Source organism: Eptatretus burgeri, chromosome 15 (genome assembly GCF_056783735.1).
Source record: "Eptatretus burgeri isolate ZD-2024b chromosome 15, Ebu_testis_v1, whole genome shotgun sequence".
Lineage (NCBI taxonomy): Eukaryota > Metazoa > Chordata > Myxini > Myxiniformes > Myxinidae > Eptatretus > Eptatretus burgeri.
This window is the reverse complement of record NC_140975.1, coordinates 33,189,364-33,205,804: the sequence shown is the minus strand read 5'-3', so window position 1 is coordinate 33,205,804 and position 16,441 is coordinate 33,189,364. Positions and strand designations below refer to the sequence as shown.

The following is a 16,441-nucleotide window of genomic DNA, read 5'->3' as shown; positions in this document are numbered from 1 at the left end:
TGAATAGCAAACCCCGCGTCACCTGCAAAGATAAACTGCCGCACGATATGGATAAGTTAGGCTATCGTTGGGCATAGTTTGTGAACGCCGGCTTCACGATAATTATTCGTTGATATATCGTATCTATAAGTAATCAAAGCGCTCTATGCACATTATTAGTTCATTGTGCATTTGTCCAACCCGTTATGAATAGACCTAAATCGTAAAAACAAGCGATAGCTCATTGTTGAAAAAGCCCCATAAAAAATTAGCCGCGAAGAACTTCGAACAATGGTGAAAAGATGTCTCCTACCCGTGGACACGCGGACGTAAGGGCGATCCATCATAACTCGCACCCTTCCCCTCACACTCACCTACTACTGCCAACATGAACAAACTACTACTAATACTAATACTGATACTGATACAGTTACTGCTGACATGGACATCGACTCAAAAAGGACTCGAAAACACTGTTGGGTTCCCCTTTTATGAGCAGCATTTTTATATACCAATTCCCAAAACCGCTAGGAACATGTCTTTATATGGCAGTTGTAAGCTCGAAACACGTTCATTTATTTTTTTTTGTCGACCGGAAGACGTCATTGGAATACGTCTACATACGTCGATGTGTGTTGGGACTACCTAAAGAATTGGTTCAAAGCACGTCAAACATAAGTTAGAAATAAGTTTCGCGTAAAAAAGACATTACCGCGACGTGTTTCGACTTATGAGTAGCTTATAAGTAGCCTTTGTGGACGTGTGTAAGCGTCCACATATCGTGTGTAAAACTTATCCCCATCGCATGCGGAACGTGTGTCATATGCCGAGTACGTCGTAAAATTTTGAACATGTTTAAAATTTCTTGACGTACTCTACTTACTACGACGTATGATAGCGTACTTTAGCGTTCTACTCACGTATACCAAACTTACTCGTACCGTATTTGACGTGCCCCAACGTTTTAGACACTTTTTCTTAGGTCGGCATACGCTGGAAGATGGCCAAGGTGTGATCGCGATGTTGTCACTTCCATTTCTACGGCAGTTATGATTCGAATCGTTGTGCGTCAGCCTTTTAATAGGCTACGTCACGACATCGTCGGCGATGCGTGCAACGAGCTATGCCTAAGTTAGACTATCGTTGGGCATCGGTTGTGTAGGCCGACAACAGGTTCAGCATTCGTTGGTATAAGTTATCTATAACACAACGAAACGTTCTGTGTCCGTTACCAATGCGTTATACATAAGACCAAGTCGCTATGAATACGTCCGAATCTTGAAAAAAAAAACATCAAAAGTTCAACGTAAGCCAGCGTTTTACATACATTTTAATACGTTGCCATCACTGGCTAAAACGTCAAGGTGTGACCGGGCCTTTAGGTACGATATCGTGTAATACCTCAAATTGAACACCTCGATGAGTGCTTTCTCGATATGTCAAGCTTGAGACATTATGACGTCATTTGGTGACGTTATGAGGAAAACGCATATTTTTCATGGTTACTCTAGAATGATTCTCATTGGAATCTCTCGTTGGCAGATATTCCTCAAGGAGTCGCTCCTGGTGGATAGCAGCTCTGTTCACCTCAGTGTGACCTTAAAGAAGTCACACGTGGTCACCTTTTGGCAAGATATGGGTCACCCTGCGGGTGACATTGCTTTTTTTTTGTTTTTTTTGTCCACCAAGTCGAGGCTCGTGTACGAGCTAATACACATATTTTTAACAAGGCAGGAGACAAGAGGGGTGGGAGAGGGAAGCACAAGGTAGTGAGGAACAAAGATGACAGGGTATCTGAAAGGGAGAGTGATGGGGTGGGGTACATGGGGTAAACAAGATGGTACTACAGGGTCTTTCAGGATGAAAAACAGGGAATATGAAGGAGATGCGGTTGGGGTGCATTAATGGGGGTAGTAAGGATCAAGATTTTGGATGGGGGAAGATATGAGATGGTGGTGAATAGCTGTTTTGAAGACCTGGAAGGAGGAGTGCGATTGAAGAGAGTGTGGGAGTTTGTTCCAGAGGCGGGACAAAAGAGAAATGAAAGAGTGAAGGTGAGCAGTAATTCTTGATTTTGGCATTTTCACCAGAAGGGCGTTTTTGGTGGACCTTGATCACCCTAAGGAAATATAGGGGGACAGATCACAGACAGAGCAGGGGTGTGAGGCTGGAGAGGAAGCGGTGGAAGACAACAACCACTGACCTGCCTCCGGTGAGGGTGAGAAACCCAAAGACTCTGCTTTATCGCGGAAGATACCATTGATCCTAAAAGCCTTGGTTTCCACAGGCCCAGGTCCATTAGTCTGTGGGGTATGCAATAAGTATATAATGCCTCAAGAACTTCGGGTTTCCTCCTTTTCAGTTTTATGTTCAACAGTAGTAGTGCCTGTTTAAAAAGGTAATTGTCTGTGTTTGTGGTTTAAAATATTTATTTACTTCCAGTAGGGGTACCCCACGAAGCTGTGATAAGCCATTTATACATGTTGACACAGTATTTGTCCAAGCAGGAAAAACCCCTTGGAGAAGTCAGGGTGGGGGTGAAAAAGAACTAAATTAATATTTTGAAAATTAATGCTATTGAATTAATACAATTGAAAAATAAATAACTAAATATTATTACCTCCGCCACCAAAGGTGAAGGATGTTATTTTTTCACCTCTTTCTGTCTTTGTTTGTGTGCAGGATATCTCAAAAAGTTGTCTGGATTTGGGTGAAACTTGGTGGACATGTTGGGTGTGTGACAAGGAAGAATTGATTCGATTTTGGTAAAGATCTGAATCTGGATCTCGATCTGATAATTTTTTAAGTGATTCTTCACCATTGAGTGAGAGTGCTAAACCGATATATAGCATGATATCTCAAAAAGTTGTGGACCGATTTGGATGAAACTTGGTGGACAGGTTGGGTGACAAGGACGGATTGATTTGATTTTTGTGAAGATCCAAATCCGGATCTGGATATGAGAATTGTTTAATTTTTAAAGTGATTCTTCAACATTGAGAGATAGGGACAAAAATGATATAGTACTTTATGACATGATATTTCAAAATGTATTGGGCCCGATATGTTCTCGTGGATCAGGCATTACATGGCAGAGGTATGCACTCCACCGAGTGCCCTTCTAGTTTGTGTTGATATTGTTTTGTAATGGCATTAACATTCTGCTATTATTGTTTGTGTTATTACTTTTGCTATTAGGAGCGGCCTTGGAAAAACGCTACAGTAAGCTATCTATACACCTTATTGTGGATTTCGCCCAAGGCGGAAACCCCCCTTTGGCGAAAGGGAAAATTCATCCATACATTGGGACCATACTCTGTGCAGTGTTGGTGCTGCCTTAGCAGTCTCCTGGGCTATTGGGCACAATCCTGGACAGGTCACCACTCAGACACAGGATAATAGCATGCTGGCACTCATTTTGCCAACCTCTGAAGGATGACAGACAGAGTCAACCCCACCTGGTATTTATTCAACAGCGAAGGAGAATTTGAACTCAGGATACTTGGATCCCAAGCCCACCACCCTAACCATTATGCCAACACCAGGCATAAGGGGAAAATGAAGTCGCTACGACCTTCATTGTGTGACCCTCAGTCCTTTCAAGTTTGGTTGAGATTAGTCAAGTACGACCAAATGTATCGTGGTCGTACACAGACACCAAATTGCGTATGTTGGTATGATAATTCTTTCCTGAAATGATTTCGCCCTGAAAAGGGTTTGGGGTTTGTGTTCATGGCCACCTGAGGGTAATTATTATTTATTATGCTGTCCATTCCTGATGGTTTGTTCTGTTGTTTTTCATGGAATAAATTATTTATTTGTTCCGTTTTTGTTTCTCATCCAATAAATTATTTATTTGTTCCATTTTTGTTTCTCATCTCATAAAATACGGACCTCTGGTAGCTTGTACATGATGTTCCGTTTGAGCCTGGGGAGTAACCGCTGAAATCTCTCTGTCTGGTTTCTTCCCGACCGACATCTTTGTTCTTTGTTACTGTCACACTTCTTTCTGCATTTTCTCTGTTTCTTTATTCATTCTAATTCTTGTTTTTTTTTCCTCTTTCATCTTGTTTTTTTCCTCTCAATCGTTATCTATCTCTCTAAGGAGAAGTGAATTCTTGCAGAAAATTTTCTGTGAGGCCCATTTGGCTACACCTGGATGGGTTTGAGGGTAGTCGAGTCGCAGCTTTAACCAAAATCCTATCCAGGTTCCTCCCGACGACTCAATCTTTCCTCTTTACTTCTTTGGGTTCCTTCTTGGTCTTCTGTTTTCATTATATTTTTAAAGAGGTGAATATGCTCTTCATTTTGTCACCTCACCACATTTGACTGATTTGGTATGTTGGACTTGCCCTGGAGTATGTTATAATTAACATCTTGATTAGGGAGGACTGTAATTAAGAATTCCCCTGAAGCACAACAAATCTTCTGCCGGGGTATGTCTTCGTGGTTAAATTAAACTCCTTGGTTATTCGTGAGGTCTTTAAGCCTCAACGTTTCAGTTTCGCTGCTGTTTTTTATTTTTTTTTAACGTAGGCATTTCTTTGTTTTGCTGAATACCCATCATTTCCAAGATTTGCGTTAATGACTGGTTAATACGATATTAATTGATATTGTTTTTAGTTTGTGAACCTACAGTTCAGCCACGTGAAATAAAAGTGTCCTGAAAAGATTAAATCTCGGTTTTTTGGGGTTTTTTATTTTTTCATTTTAGGATTGCCATGGGAATTTTCTACCCTCCCACCCCCAAAATTCAACTTTTAACACCTACTAAATGACCTGTAAACCCGTTGGGTTCCCGTTGTGACAGCGGTTGATTTAAAAAAAAAAAAAAAATTTTCAAAAAATAAAAATGGAAAAAAAGATAGCTCCAGCGAACTATACCACTGAGGTTGTTTGTATTGATCAAATAATCCTGAAGAGTACTTGACTGAATTGGGAATTGATTTTTTTAATAATTTTTTTCGTTGCCCAATTTGAACGAAACTTGATATTTTGCATCAATGTGAAAAAAAACGGAGAAAAAGTCTAAAATTATTGTGCGTAATCTTCTAAACACAATTTTATTTATTAATGAACACAAGTATTAGTTCAAAATGGCGATGTTTATTTTATGCTTAAAAATAAATCATTTTTTTTGGTCTATACTAAATGTTTGAGATTTTTAAATAAATCATTTGAAGGAAAAAAAAAAAAGAGCTCCAGTGAACTATACCAGTGAGATTGTTTGCATTGATCAAATTCTCCTGAAGTGTACTTGACTGAATCAGGAATTGATTTTTTAATAATTTTTTCTTTGCCCGATTTTAACGAAACTTGATACTGTACTCTGCAGGCGAATGGTGAGTAAGGTGACCCTAAAATTTTAGCTCTATCGTGTACCATTTTGGCTGAATTTAGGGAACATACATACATACATACATACATGCATACAAGATGTGAGTTTTAGTACGATATAGATATAAAGCTAATGTGAAAGTTTGACTCATTTGTTTGGTTGTAGAAGAATTTTTTTTATTTTTTAAAATGTGACCTTTCACAACCTTAATCTGGGTTCTCTGTTTTGTTCAAGGGATGGTGACAAGATGGCTCCGTCAGTCGAGAAGAAAATTGCGGAGTTAGAGATGGGTTTGCTTCACTTACAGCAGAACATTGAGATTCCTGAGATTACCCTTGCCATTCACCCCACGGTGGTGTTGGTGATTTGTGCATGTACTGAGAGATCTGAGAAGGCCAAGGTCTCTGACTTTGGAGAACGAGCTGAAGACCCAACCTTCCTTAATCAGCTGCAGTCTGGAGTTAACCGCTGGATCAGAGAGATCCACAAGGTAGAGTAAAGGCAACATGAGGGTAATATTCAGTATTGAATTTCAAAAACTGAGAATTACTGCATTATTTGTAGCTTGGTGGTTGCTTAAACCGTTATGGCTGTTGGATTGGGATCTTAAGGTCCTGAGTTCAAGCCCTTGCTATGCTAAAATAACAGGTGGGTCAACTCAGCCTGTCATCTTTTTGAGATTGGCAAAACAAGTAAAAATTTGCTGGGAAAATTGAGCCAGTCGAGAATCCTCTTGTCAGAGTGGCAACCCGTCTGATTCTGCCCCCATGCTAATGAAACTGTCTCGGCAGGCACTGATGGCATGAGGATGGTCATCTATCCATTATTGTTATCAGGGGGGACACATTCTCGATGTAATCAATGTGTATCGTGTAGTGCTGCTCCCGGTGGGAGAGGATATTACAAGTCCCAACCCTTTACAGTGCAGTGAACCCTTAAATACCGCATAGGTTACGTTCCGAGGAAATGCCACGTTAATTAAAACTGCAATGGCGAAAGCAATTTTGTATGGTAATAAGGGAGTTAGTTTCTCGGACTTTGAGAAAATAAAGGTCGGTGGGCAGCAGCCAAAAATAAACACCACAATTGAAATAAACGTAAAACAAATATAAGTTGGCTTTACGATTGTGTCCCAAAACGTTGAAGCAGACCAAACGTGTACTTTCCCTTCGATAATTTGCCAAAAGCCCCCATCTCGCTCCCTCTCGCTCCCTCTCGCTCCCTCTCGCTCCCTCTCGCGCGCTCTCGCTCCCTCTCGCGCGCTCTCGCTCCCTCTCGCGCGCTCTCGCTCCCTCTCGCGCGCTCTCGCTCCCTCTCGCGCGCTCTCGCTCCCTCTCGCTCCCTCTCGCGCGCTCTCGCTCCCTCTCGCGCGCTCTCGCTCCCTCTCGCGCGCTCTCGCTCCCTCTCGCGCGCTCTCGCTCCCTCTCGCGCGCTCTCGCTCCCTCTCGCGCGCTCTCGCTCCCTCTCGCGCGCTCTCGCTCCCTCTCTCGCGCTCTCGCTCCCTCTCTCGCGCTCTCGCTCCCTCTCTCGCGCTCTCGCTCCCTCTCTCGCGCTCTCGCTCCCTCTCTCGCGCTCTCGCTCCCTCTCTCGCGCTCTCGCTCCCTCTCTCGCGCTCTCGCTCCCTCTCTCGCGCTCTCGCTCCCTCTCGCGCTCTCGCTCCCTCTCGCGCTCTCGCTCCCTCTCGCGCTCTCGCTCCCTCTCGCGCTCTCGCTCCCTCTCGCGCTCTCGCTCCCTCTCGCGCTCTCGCTCCCTCTCGCGCTCTCGCTCCCTCTCGCGCTCTCGCTCCCTCTCGCTCCCTCTCGCTCCCTCTCGCGCTCTCGCTCCCTCTCGCGCTCTCGCTCCCTCTCGCGCTCTCGCTCCCTCTCGCTCCCTCTCGCTCCCTCTCGCGCTCTCGCTCCCTCTCGCTCCCTCTCGCGCTCTCGCTCCCTCTCGCTCCCTCTCGCGCTCTCGCTCCCTCTCGCTCCCTCTCGCGCTCTCGCTCCCTCTCGCTCCCTCTCGCTCCCTCTCGCTCCCTCTCGCTCCCTCTCGCTCCCTCTCGCTCCCTCTCGCGCTCTCGCTCCCTCTCGCTCCCTCTCGCGCTCTCGCTCCCTCTCGCGCTCTCGCTCCCTCTCGCGCTCTCGCTCCCTCTCGCGCTCTCGCTCCCTCTCGCGCTCTCGCTCCCTCTCGCGCTCTCGCTCCCTCTCGCGCTCTCGCTCCCTCTCGCGCTCTCGCTCCCTCTCTCGCTCCCTCTCTCGCTCCCTCTCTCGCTCCCTCTCTCGCTCCCTCTCTCGCTCCCTCGCTCGCTCCCTCTCGCTCGCTCCCTCTCGCTCGCTCCCTCTCGCTCGCTCCCTCTCGCTCCCTCGCTCCCTCTCGCTCCCTCGCTCCCTCTCTCTCGCGCTCGCTCCCTCGCTCCCTCTCTCTCGCGCTCGCTCCCTCGCGCTCGCTCGCTCGCTCCCTCTCTCACGCGCTCGCTCGCTCGCTCCCTCTCTCACGCGCTCGCTCCCTCGCTCCCTCTCTCACGCGCTCGCTCCCTCGCTCCCTCTCTCTCGCGCTCGCTCCCTCGCTCCCTCTCTCTCGCGCTCGCTCCCTCGCTCCCTCTCTCTCGCGCTCGCTCCCTCGCTCCCTCTCTCTCGCGCTCGCTCCCTCGCTCCCTCTCTCGCGCTCGCTCCCTCGCTCCCTCTCTCGCGCTCGCTCCCTCGCTCCCTCTCTCGCGCTCGCTCCCTCGCTCCCTCTCTCGCGCTCGCTCCCTCGCTCCCTCTCTCGCGCTCGCTCCCTCGCTCCCTCTCTCGCGCTCGCTCGCTCGCTCGCTCCCTCTCTCTCGTGCTCGCTCGCTCGCTCCCTCTCTCTCTCTCGTGCTCGCTCGCTCGCTCCCTCTCTCTCGCGCTCGCTTGCTCCCTCTCTCGCGCTCGCTCGCTCGCTCCCTCTCTCTCGCGCTCGCTCGCTCCCTCTCTCTCGCGCTCGCTCGCTCCCTCTCTCTCGCGCTCGCTTGCTCCCTCCCTCTCGCGCTCGCTCGCTCCCTCCCTCTCGCGCTCGCTCGCTCCCTCCCTCTCGCGCTCGCTCGCTCGCTCCCTCGCTCGCTTGCTCGCTCCCTCTCTCTCGCGCTCTCTCGCTCGCTCGCTCGCTCCCTCTCGCGCTCGCTCGCTCACTCCCTCTCGCGCTCCCTCTCTCTCGCGCTCGCTCGCTCGCTCCCTCTCTCTCGCGCTCGCTCGCCCGCTCCCTCTCTCTTGCCCCCTCTCTCTCGCCCCACTCTCTCTCGCCTCCCTCTCTCGCCCCCTCTGAATGAAAAATGTCATCGGAGGACTCTCTCGCCCCCTCTCTCTCTCGCCCCCTCTCTCTCTCGCCCCCTCTCTCCCTCTCTCGCCCCTCTCTCTCTTAATTTTTGCCCCCTCTCTCGCCTCTCTCTCTCGCCCCCTCTCTCCCTCTCTCTCGAATAATAAATAATGTCTCTGGTGCCCCCTCTCTCTCGCCCCCTCTCTCTCGCCCCCCTCTCTCTCGCCCCCTCTCTCTCGCCTCTCTCTCTCGCCCCCTCTCTCTCGCCTATCCCTCTCTCTCGTCTTAACCCCTCTCTCTCGCCCCCTCTCTCTCGCCCCCTCTCTCTCTCGCCCCCGCTCGCTCGCCCCGCTCGCTCGCCCCTCTCTCTCGCGCTCGCGCTCGCTCGCTCCCTCTCTCCCTCTCTCTCGCGCTCGCTCGCTCCCTCTCTCCCTCTCTCGCGCTCGCTCGCTCGCTCCCTCTCTCCCTCTCTCGCGCTCGCTCGCTCGCTCCCTCTCTCCCTCTCTCTCGCGCTCGCTCCCTCTCTCTCACGCTCGCTCGCTCCCTCTCTCCCTCGCGCTCGCTCGCTCCCTCGCGCTCGCTCGCTCCCTCCCTCGCGCTCGCTCGCTCCCTCGCGCTCGCTCGCTCCCTCGCGCTCGCTCGCTCCCTCGCGCTCGCTCGCGCTCCCTCGCGCTCGCTCGCTCCCTCGCGCTCGCTCGCTCCCTCCCTCGCGCTCGCTCGCTCCCTCGCGCTCGCTCGCTCGCTCCCTCTCTCTCACGCTCGCTCGCTCCCTCTCTCTCGCGCTCGCTCCCTCTCTCTCGCGCTCGCTCCCTCTCTCTCGCGCTCGCTCGCTCCCTCTCTCTCGCGCTCGCTCGCTCGCTCCCTCTCTCTCGCGCTCGCTCGCTCGCTCGCTCCCTCTCTCTCGCGCTCGCTCGCTCGCTCCCTCTCTCTCGCGCTCGCTCGCTCGCTCCCTCTCTCTCGCGCTCGCTCGCTCGCTCCCTCTCTCTCGCGCTCGCTCGCTCGCTCCCTCTCTCTCGCGCTCGCTCGCTCGCTCCCTCTCTCGCGCTCGCTCGCTCGCTCCCTCTCTCGCGCTCGCTCGCTCGCTCCCTCTCTCGCGCTCGCTCGCTCGCTCCCTCTCTCTCTCGCGCTCGCTCGCTCGCTCCCTCTCTCTCTCTCGCGCTCGCTCGCTCGCTCCCTCTCTCTCTCGTGCTCGCTCGCTCCCTCTCTCGCGCTCGCTCGCTCGCTCCCTCTCTCTCGCGCTCGCTCTCTCTCGCGCTCGCTCCCTCTCTCTCGCGCTCGCTCTCCCTCTCTCGCGCTCGCTCGCTCGCTCCCTCTCTCTCGCGCTCGCTCGCTCCCTCTCTCTCGCGCTCGCTCGCTCCCTCTCTCTCGCGCTCCCTCGCTCCCTCTCTCTCGCGCTCGCTCGCTCCCTCTCTCTCGCGCTCGCTCGCTCCCTCTCTCTCGCGCTCGCTCGCTCGCTCCCTCTCTCGCGCTCGCTCGCTCCCTCTCTCTCGCGCTCCCTCTCTCGCGCTCGCTCTCTCGCGCTCGCTCTCTCGCGCTCGCTCTCTCTCGCGCTCGCTCTCTCTCGCGCTCGCTCGCTCGCTCCCTCTCTCTCGCGCTCGCTCGCTCGCTCCCTCTCTCTCGCGCTCGCTCGCTCGCTCCCTCTCTCTCGCGCTCGCTCGCTCGCTCCCTCTCGCTCCCTCTCTCTCGCGCTCGCTCTCTCTCGCGCTCGCTCTCTCTCGCGCTCTCTCTCGCGCTCGCTCTCTCTCGCGCTCGCTCGCTCGCTCCCTCTCTCTCGCGCTCGCTCGCTCGCTCCCTCTCGCTCCCTCTCTCTCGCTCGCTCGCTCGCTCCCTCTCGCGCTCGCTCTCTCTCGCGCTCGCTCGCTCGCTCCCTCTCTCTCGCGCTCGCTCGCTCGCTCCCTCTCGCTCCCTCTCTCTCGCTCGCTCGCTCCCTCTCTCTCGCGCTCGCTCCCTCTCTCTCGCGCTCGCTCGCTCGCTCTCACGCTCGCTCGCTCCCTCTCTCGCTCTCTCTCGCTCGCTCCCTCTCTCGCTCTCTCTCGCTCGCTCCCTCTCTCGCTCTCTGTCGCTCGCTCCCTCTCTCGCTCTCGCGCTCGCTCCCGCTCCCTCTCTCGCGCTCGCTCCCGCTCCCTCTCTCGCGCTCGCTCCCGCTCCCTCTCTCGCGCTCGCTCGCTCCCTCTCTCTCGCGCTCGCTCGCTCGCTCCTCTCTCGCTCCCTCTCTCTCGCGCTCGCTCGCTCGCTCCTCTCTCGCGCTCGCTCGCTCGCTCGCTCCTCTCTCGCGCTCGCTCGCTCGCTCGCTCCCTCTCTCTCGCGCTCGCTCGCTCGCTCGCTCCCTCTCTCTCGCGCTCGCTCGCTCGCTCGCTCCCTCTCTCTCGCGCTCGCTCGCCCGCTCCCTCTCTCTCGCTCCCTCTCTCTCGCCCCCTCTCTCTCGCCCCCTCTCTCTCGCCCCTCTCTCTCGCTCGCCCCCTCTCTCTCGCCCCCTCTCTCTCGCCCCCTCTCTCTCGCTCCCCTCTCTCTCGCCCCCTCTCTCGCCCTCTCTCTCGCCCCCTCTCTCTCGCCCCCTCTCTCTCGCCCCCTCTCTCTCGCCCCTCTCTCTCGCCCCCGCTCGCTCGCCCCGCTCGCTCGCCCCTCTCTCTCGCGCTCGCTCGCTCCCTCTCTCCCTCTCTCTCGCGCTCGCTCCCTCTCTCTCGCGCTCGCTCGCTCGCTCTCTCTCGCGCTCGCTCGCTCCCTCTCTCTCGCGCTCGCTCGCTCCCTCTCTCTCGCGCTCGCTCGCTCCCTCTCTCTCGCGCTCGCTCGCTCCCTCTCTCTCTCTCGCGCTCGCTCGCTCGCTCTCTCTCTCACGCTCGCTCGCTCGCTCCCTCTCTCTCGTGCTCGCTCGCTCGCTCCCTCTCTCTCGTGCTCGCTCGCTCCCTCTCTCTCTCGCGCTCGCTCGCTCGCTCTCTCGCGCTCGCTCGCTCGCTCTCTCTCGCGCTCGCTCGCTCCCTCTCTCGCGCTCGCTCGCTCCCTCTCTCTCGCGCTCGCTCGCTCCCTCTCTCGCGCTCGCTCGCTCGCTCCCTCTCTCTCGCGCTCGCTCGCTCCCTCTCTCTCGCGCTCGCTCGCTCCCTCTCTCTCGCGCTCGCTCGCTCCCTCTCTCTCGCGCTCGCTCGCTCCCTCTCTCGCGCTCGCTCGCTCGCTCCCTCTCTCTCGCGCTCGCTCGCTCCCTCTCTCTCGCGCTCGCTCGCTCCCTCTCTCTCGCGCTCGCTCGCTCCCTCTCTCTCGCGCTCGCTCGCTCCCTCTCTCTCGCGCTCGCTCGCTCCCTCTCTCTCGCGCTCGCTCGCTCCCTCTCTCTCGCGCTCGCTCGCTCCCTCTCTCTCGCGCTCGCTCGCTCCCTCTCTCTCTCGCGCTCGCTCGCTCCCTCTCTCTCTCTCGCTCGCTCGCTCCCTCTCTCTCTCTCGCGCTCGCTCGCTCGCTCCCTCTCTCTCTCGCGCTCGCTCGCTCGCTCCCTCTCTCTCTCGCGCTCGCTCGCTCCCTCTCTCTCTCGCGCTCGCTCGCTCCCTCTCTCTCGCGCTCGCTCGCTCCCTCTCTCTCGCGCTCGCTCGCTCCCTCTCTCTCTCTCGCGCTCGCTCGCTCGCTCCCTCTCTCTCGCGCTCGCTCGCTCCCTCTCTCTCGCGCTCGCTCGCTCCCTCTCTCTCGCGCTCGCTCGCTCCCTCTCTCTCGCGCTCGCTCGCTCCCTCTCTCTCGCGCTCCCTCTCTCTCGCGCTCCCTCTCTCTCGCGCTCCCTCTCTCTCGCGCTCGCTCTCGCTCGCTCTCTCGCGCTCGCTCGCTCCCTCTCTCGCGCTCGCTCGCTCCCTCTCTCGCGCTCGCTCGCTCCCTCTCTCGCGCTCGCTCGCTCCCTGTCTCTCGCGCTCGCTCGCTCCCTCTCTCTCGCGCTCGCTCGCTCCCTCTCTCTCGCGCTCGCTCGCTCCCTCTCTCTCGCGCTCGCTCGCTCCCTCTCTCTCGCGCTCGCTCGCTCCCTCTCTCTCGCGCTCGCTCGCTCCCTCTCTCTCGCGCTCGCTCGCTCCCTCTCTCTCGCGCTCGCTCGCTCCCTCTCTCTCGCGCTCGCTCGCTCGCTCCCTCGCTCGCTTGCTCGCTCCCTCTCTCTCGCGCTCTCTCGCTCCCTCTCTCTCGCGCTCGCTCGCTCCCTCTCTCTCGCGCTCGCTCGCTCCCTCTCTCTCGCGCTCGCTCGCTCCCTCTCTCTCGCGCTCGCTCGCTCGCTCCCTCTCTCTCGCGCTCGCTCGCTCGCTCCCTCTCTCTCGCGCTCGCTCGCTCGCTCCCTCTCTCTCGCGCTCGCTCGCTCCCTCTCTCTCGCGCTCGCTCTCTCTCGCGCTCGCTCGCTCCCTCTCTCTCGCGCTCGCTCGCTCCCTCTCTCTCGCGCTCGCTCGCTCGCTCGCTCCCTCTCGCTCGCTCCCTCTCTCTCGCGCTCGCTCGCTCCCTCTCTCTCGCGCTCGCTCGCTCCCTCTCTCTCGCGCTCGCTCGCTCCCTCTCTCTCGCGCTCGCTCGCTCCCTCTCTCTCGCGCTCTCTCGCGCTCGCTCTCTCTCGCTCGCTCTCTCGCGCTCCCTCTCTCTCTCGCTCCCGCTCGCTCGCTCCCTCTCTCTCGCGCTCGCTCTCTCTCGCGCTCGCTCGCTCCCTCTCTCTCGCGCTCGCTCGCTCGCTCGCTCCCTCTCGCTCGCTCCCTCTCTCTCGCTCGCTCGCTCCCTCTCTCGCTCGCTCGCTCGCTCCCTCTCTCTCGCGCTCGCTCCCTCTCTCTCTCGCGCTCGCTCGCTCGCTCTCACGCTCGCTCGCTCCCTCTCTCGCTCTCTCTCGCTCGCTCCCTCTCTCTCGCGCTGCGGCTGCGCTCGCTCGCTCCCTCTCTCGCTCTCTCTCGCTCGCTCCCTCTCTCGCTCTCTGTCGCTCGCTCCCTCTCTCGCTCTCGCGCTCGCTCCCGCTCCCTCTCTCGCGCTCGCTCGCTCCCTCTCTCTCGCGCTCGCTCGCTCGCTCCCTCTCTCTCGCGCTCGCTCGCTCGCTCCCTCTCTCTCGCGCTCGCTCGCTCGCTCCCTCTCTCGCGCTCGCTCGCTCGCTCGCTCCCTCTCTCTCTCGCGCTCGCTCGCTCGCTCGCTCCCTCTCTCTCGCGCTCGCTCGCTCGCTCGCTCCCTCTCTCTCTCGCGCTCGCTCGCTCGCTCGCTCGCTCCCTCTCTCTCTCGCGCTCGCTGAGCCTAGCTCGCTCGCTCCCTCTCTCTCTGCGCTCGCTCGCTCGCTCATCGCTCCTCTCTCTCTCGCGGCACAAGCTCGCTCGCTCGCTCGCTCCCTCTCTCTCTCGCCGCTCGCTCGCTAAGCTCCCTCTCTCGCTCGCTCGCTCTCGCTCTCGCTCTCTCTCTCTCTCGCGCTCGCTCGCTCTTCTCTCTCTCTACGACGACTCGCTCGCTCGCTCCCTCTCTCTCTCGCGCTCGCTCGCTCGCTCGCTCCCTCTCTCTCGCGCTCGCTCGCTCGCTCCCTCTCTCTCGCGCTCGCTCGCTCGCTCGCTCCCTCTCTCTCGCGCTCGCTCGCTCGCTCCCTCTCTCTCGCGCTCGCTCGCTCGCTCCCTCTCTCTCGCGCTCGCTCGCTCGCTCGGTCCCTCTCTCTCGCGCTCGCTCGCTCGCTCGGTCCCTCTCTCTCGCGCTCGCTCGCTCGCTCGCTCCCTCTCTCTCGCGCTCGCTCGCTCGCTCGCTCCCTCTCTCTCGCGCTCGCTCGCTCGCTCGCTCCCTCTCTCTCGCGCTCACTCCCTCTCTCTCGCGCTCGCTCGCTCGCTCGCTCCCTCTCTCTCGCGCTCGCTCGCTCGCTCGCTCCCTCTCTCTCGCGCTCGCTCGCTCGCTCGCTCGCTCCCTCTCTCTCTCTCGCTCCCTCCCTCTCTCGCGCTCGCTCGCTCGCTCCCTCCCTCTCTCTCGCGCTCGCTCGCTCGCTCGCTCCCTCCCTCTCTCTCGCGCTCGCTCGCTCGCTCGCTCCCTCCCTCTCTCTCGCGCTCGCTCGCTCGCTCGCTCCCTCCCTCTCTCTCGCGCTCGCTCGCTCGCTCGCTCCCTCCCTCTCTCTCGCGCTCGCTCGCTCGCTCGCTCCCTCCCTCTCTCTCGCGCTCGCTCGCTCGCTCCCTCCCTCTCTCTCGCGCTCGCTCGCTCGCTCCCTCCCTCTCTCTCGCGCTCGCTCGCTCGCTCCCTCCCTCTCTCTCGCGCTCGCTCGCTCGCTCCCTCCCTCTCTCTCGCGCTCGCTCGCTCGCTCGCTCCCTCTCTCTCTCGCGCTCGCTCGCTCGCTCGCTCCCTCTCTCTCGCGCTCGCTCGCTCGCTCGCTCCCTCTCTCTCGCGCTCGCTCGCTCGCTCGCTCCCTCCCTCTCTCTCGCGCTCGCTCGCTCGCTCCCTCTCTCTCGCGCTCGCTCGCTCGCTCCCTCTCTCTCGCGCTCGCTCGCTCGCTCCCTCTCTCTCGCGCTCGCTCTCGCGCTCGCTCGCTCGCTCGCTCCCTCTCTCGCGCTCGCTCGCTCGCTCCCTCTCTCGCGCTCGCTCGCTCGCTCGCTCGCTCCCTCTCTCGCGCTCGCTCGCTCGCTCCCTCTCTCTCTCTCTCGCGCTCGCTCGCTCGCTCCCTCTCTCTCTCTCTCGCGCTCGCTCGCTCGCTCCCTCTCTCTCTCTCGCGCTCGCTCGCTCGCTCCCTCTCTCTCTCGCGCTCGCTCGCTCGCTCGCTCCCTCTCTCTCGCGCTCGCTCGCTCGCTCCCTCTCTCTCGCGCTCGCTCGCTCGCTCGCTCCCTCTCTCTCGCGCTCGCTCGCTCGCTCCCTCTCTCTCGCGCTCGCTCGCTCGCTCGCTCCCTCTCTCTCGCGCTCGCTCGCTCGCTCGGTCCCTCTCTCTCGCGCTCGCTCGCTCGGTCCCTCTCTCTCGCGCTCGCTCGCTCGCTCGGTCCCTCTCTCTCGCGCTCGCTCGCTCGGTCCCTCTCTCTCGCGCTCGCTCGCTCGCTCGCTCCCTCTCTCTCGCGCTCGCTCGCTCCCTCTCTCTCGCGCTCGCTCGCTCGCTCGCTCCCTCTCTCTCGCGCTCGCTCGCTCGCTCGCTCCCTCTCTCTCGCGCTCGCTCGCTCGCTCGCTCCCTCTCTCTCGCGCTCGCTCGCTCGCTCGCTCCCTCTCTCTCGCGCTCGCTCGCTCGCTCCCTCTCTCTCGCGCTCGCTCGCTCGCTCCCTCTCTCTCGCGCTCGCTCGCTCGCTCCCTCTCTCTCGCGCTCGCTCGCTCGCTCGCTCCCTCTCTCTCTCGCTCCCTCCCTCTCTCTCGCGCTCTCTCTCTCGCTCCCTCCCTCTCTCTCGCGCTCGCTCGCTCGCTCCCTCCCTCTCTCTCGCGCTCGCTCGCTCGCTCCCTCCCTCTCTCTCGCGCTCGCTCGCTCGCTCCCTCCCTCTCTCTCGCGCTCGCTCGCTCGCTCCCTCCCTCTCTCTCGCGCTCGCTCGCTCCCTCCCTCTCTCGCGCTCGCTCGCTCGCTCGCTCCCTCTCTCTCGCGCTCGCTCGCTCGCTCGCTCCCTCTCTCTCGCGCTCGCTCGCTCCCTCTCTCTCGCGCTCGCTCGCTCGCTCCCTCTCTCTCGCGCTCGCTCGCTCCCTCTCTCTCGCGCTCGCTCGCTCGCTCCCTCTCTCTCGCGCTCGCTCCCTCTCTCTCGCGCTCGCTCGCTCGCTCGCTCCCTCTCTCTCGCGCTCGCTCGCTCGCTCGCTCCCTCTCTCTCTCGCGCTCGCTCGCTCGCTCGCTCCCTCTCTCTCTCGCGCTCGCTCGCTCGCTCGCTCCCTCTCTCGCGCTCGCTCGCTCGCTCGCTCCCTCTCTCGCGCGCTCGCTCGCTCGCTCCCTCTCTCTCTCGCGCTCGCTCGCTCGCTCGCTCCCTCTCTCTCGCGCTCGCTCGCTCC

At 58.7% G+C, this 16,441-nt stretch overlaps 1 protein-coding gene across 1 annotated transcript in view; it reads left to right on the top strand.

Annotated features, from left to right (window-relative positions):
- LOC147011879 (cytoplasmic dynein 1 heavy chain 1-like) overlaps positions 1–16,441 on the top strand; it is a 61,004-nt gene that overhangs the window by 17,731 nt on the left and 26,832 nt on the right. The window contains exon 4 of the mRNA XM_085857347.1: positions 5,552–5,807. Coding sequence (XP_085713473.1) covers positions 5,552–5,807 — 256 coding nt within the window. The remainder of the gene's footprint in view (positions 1–5,551; positions 5,808–16,441) is intronic.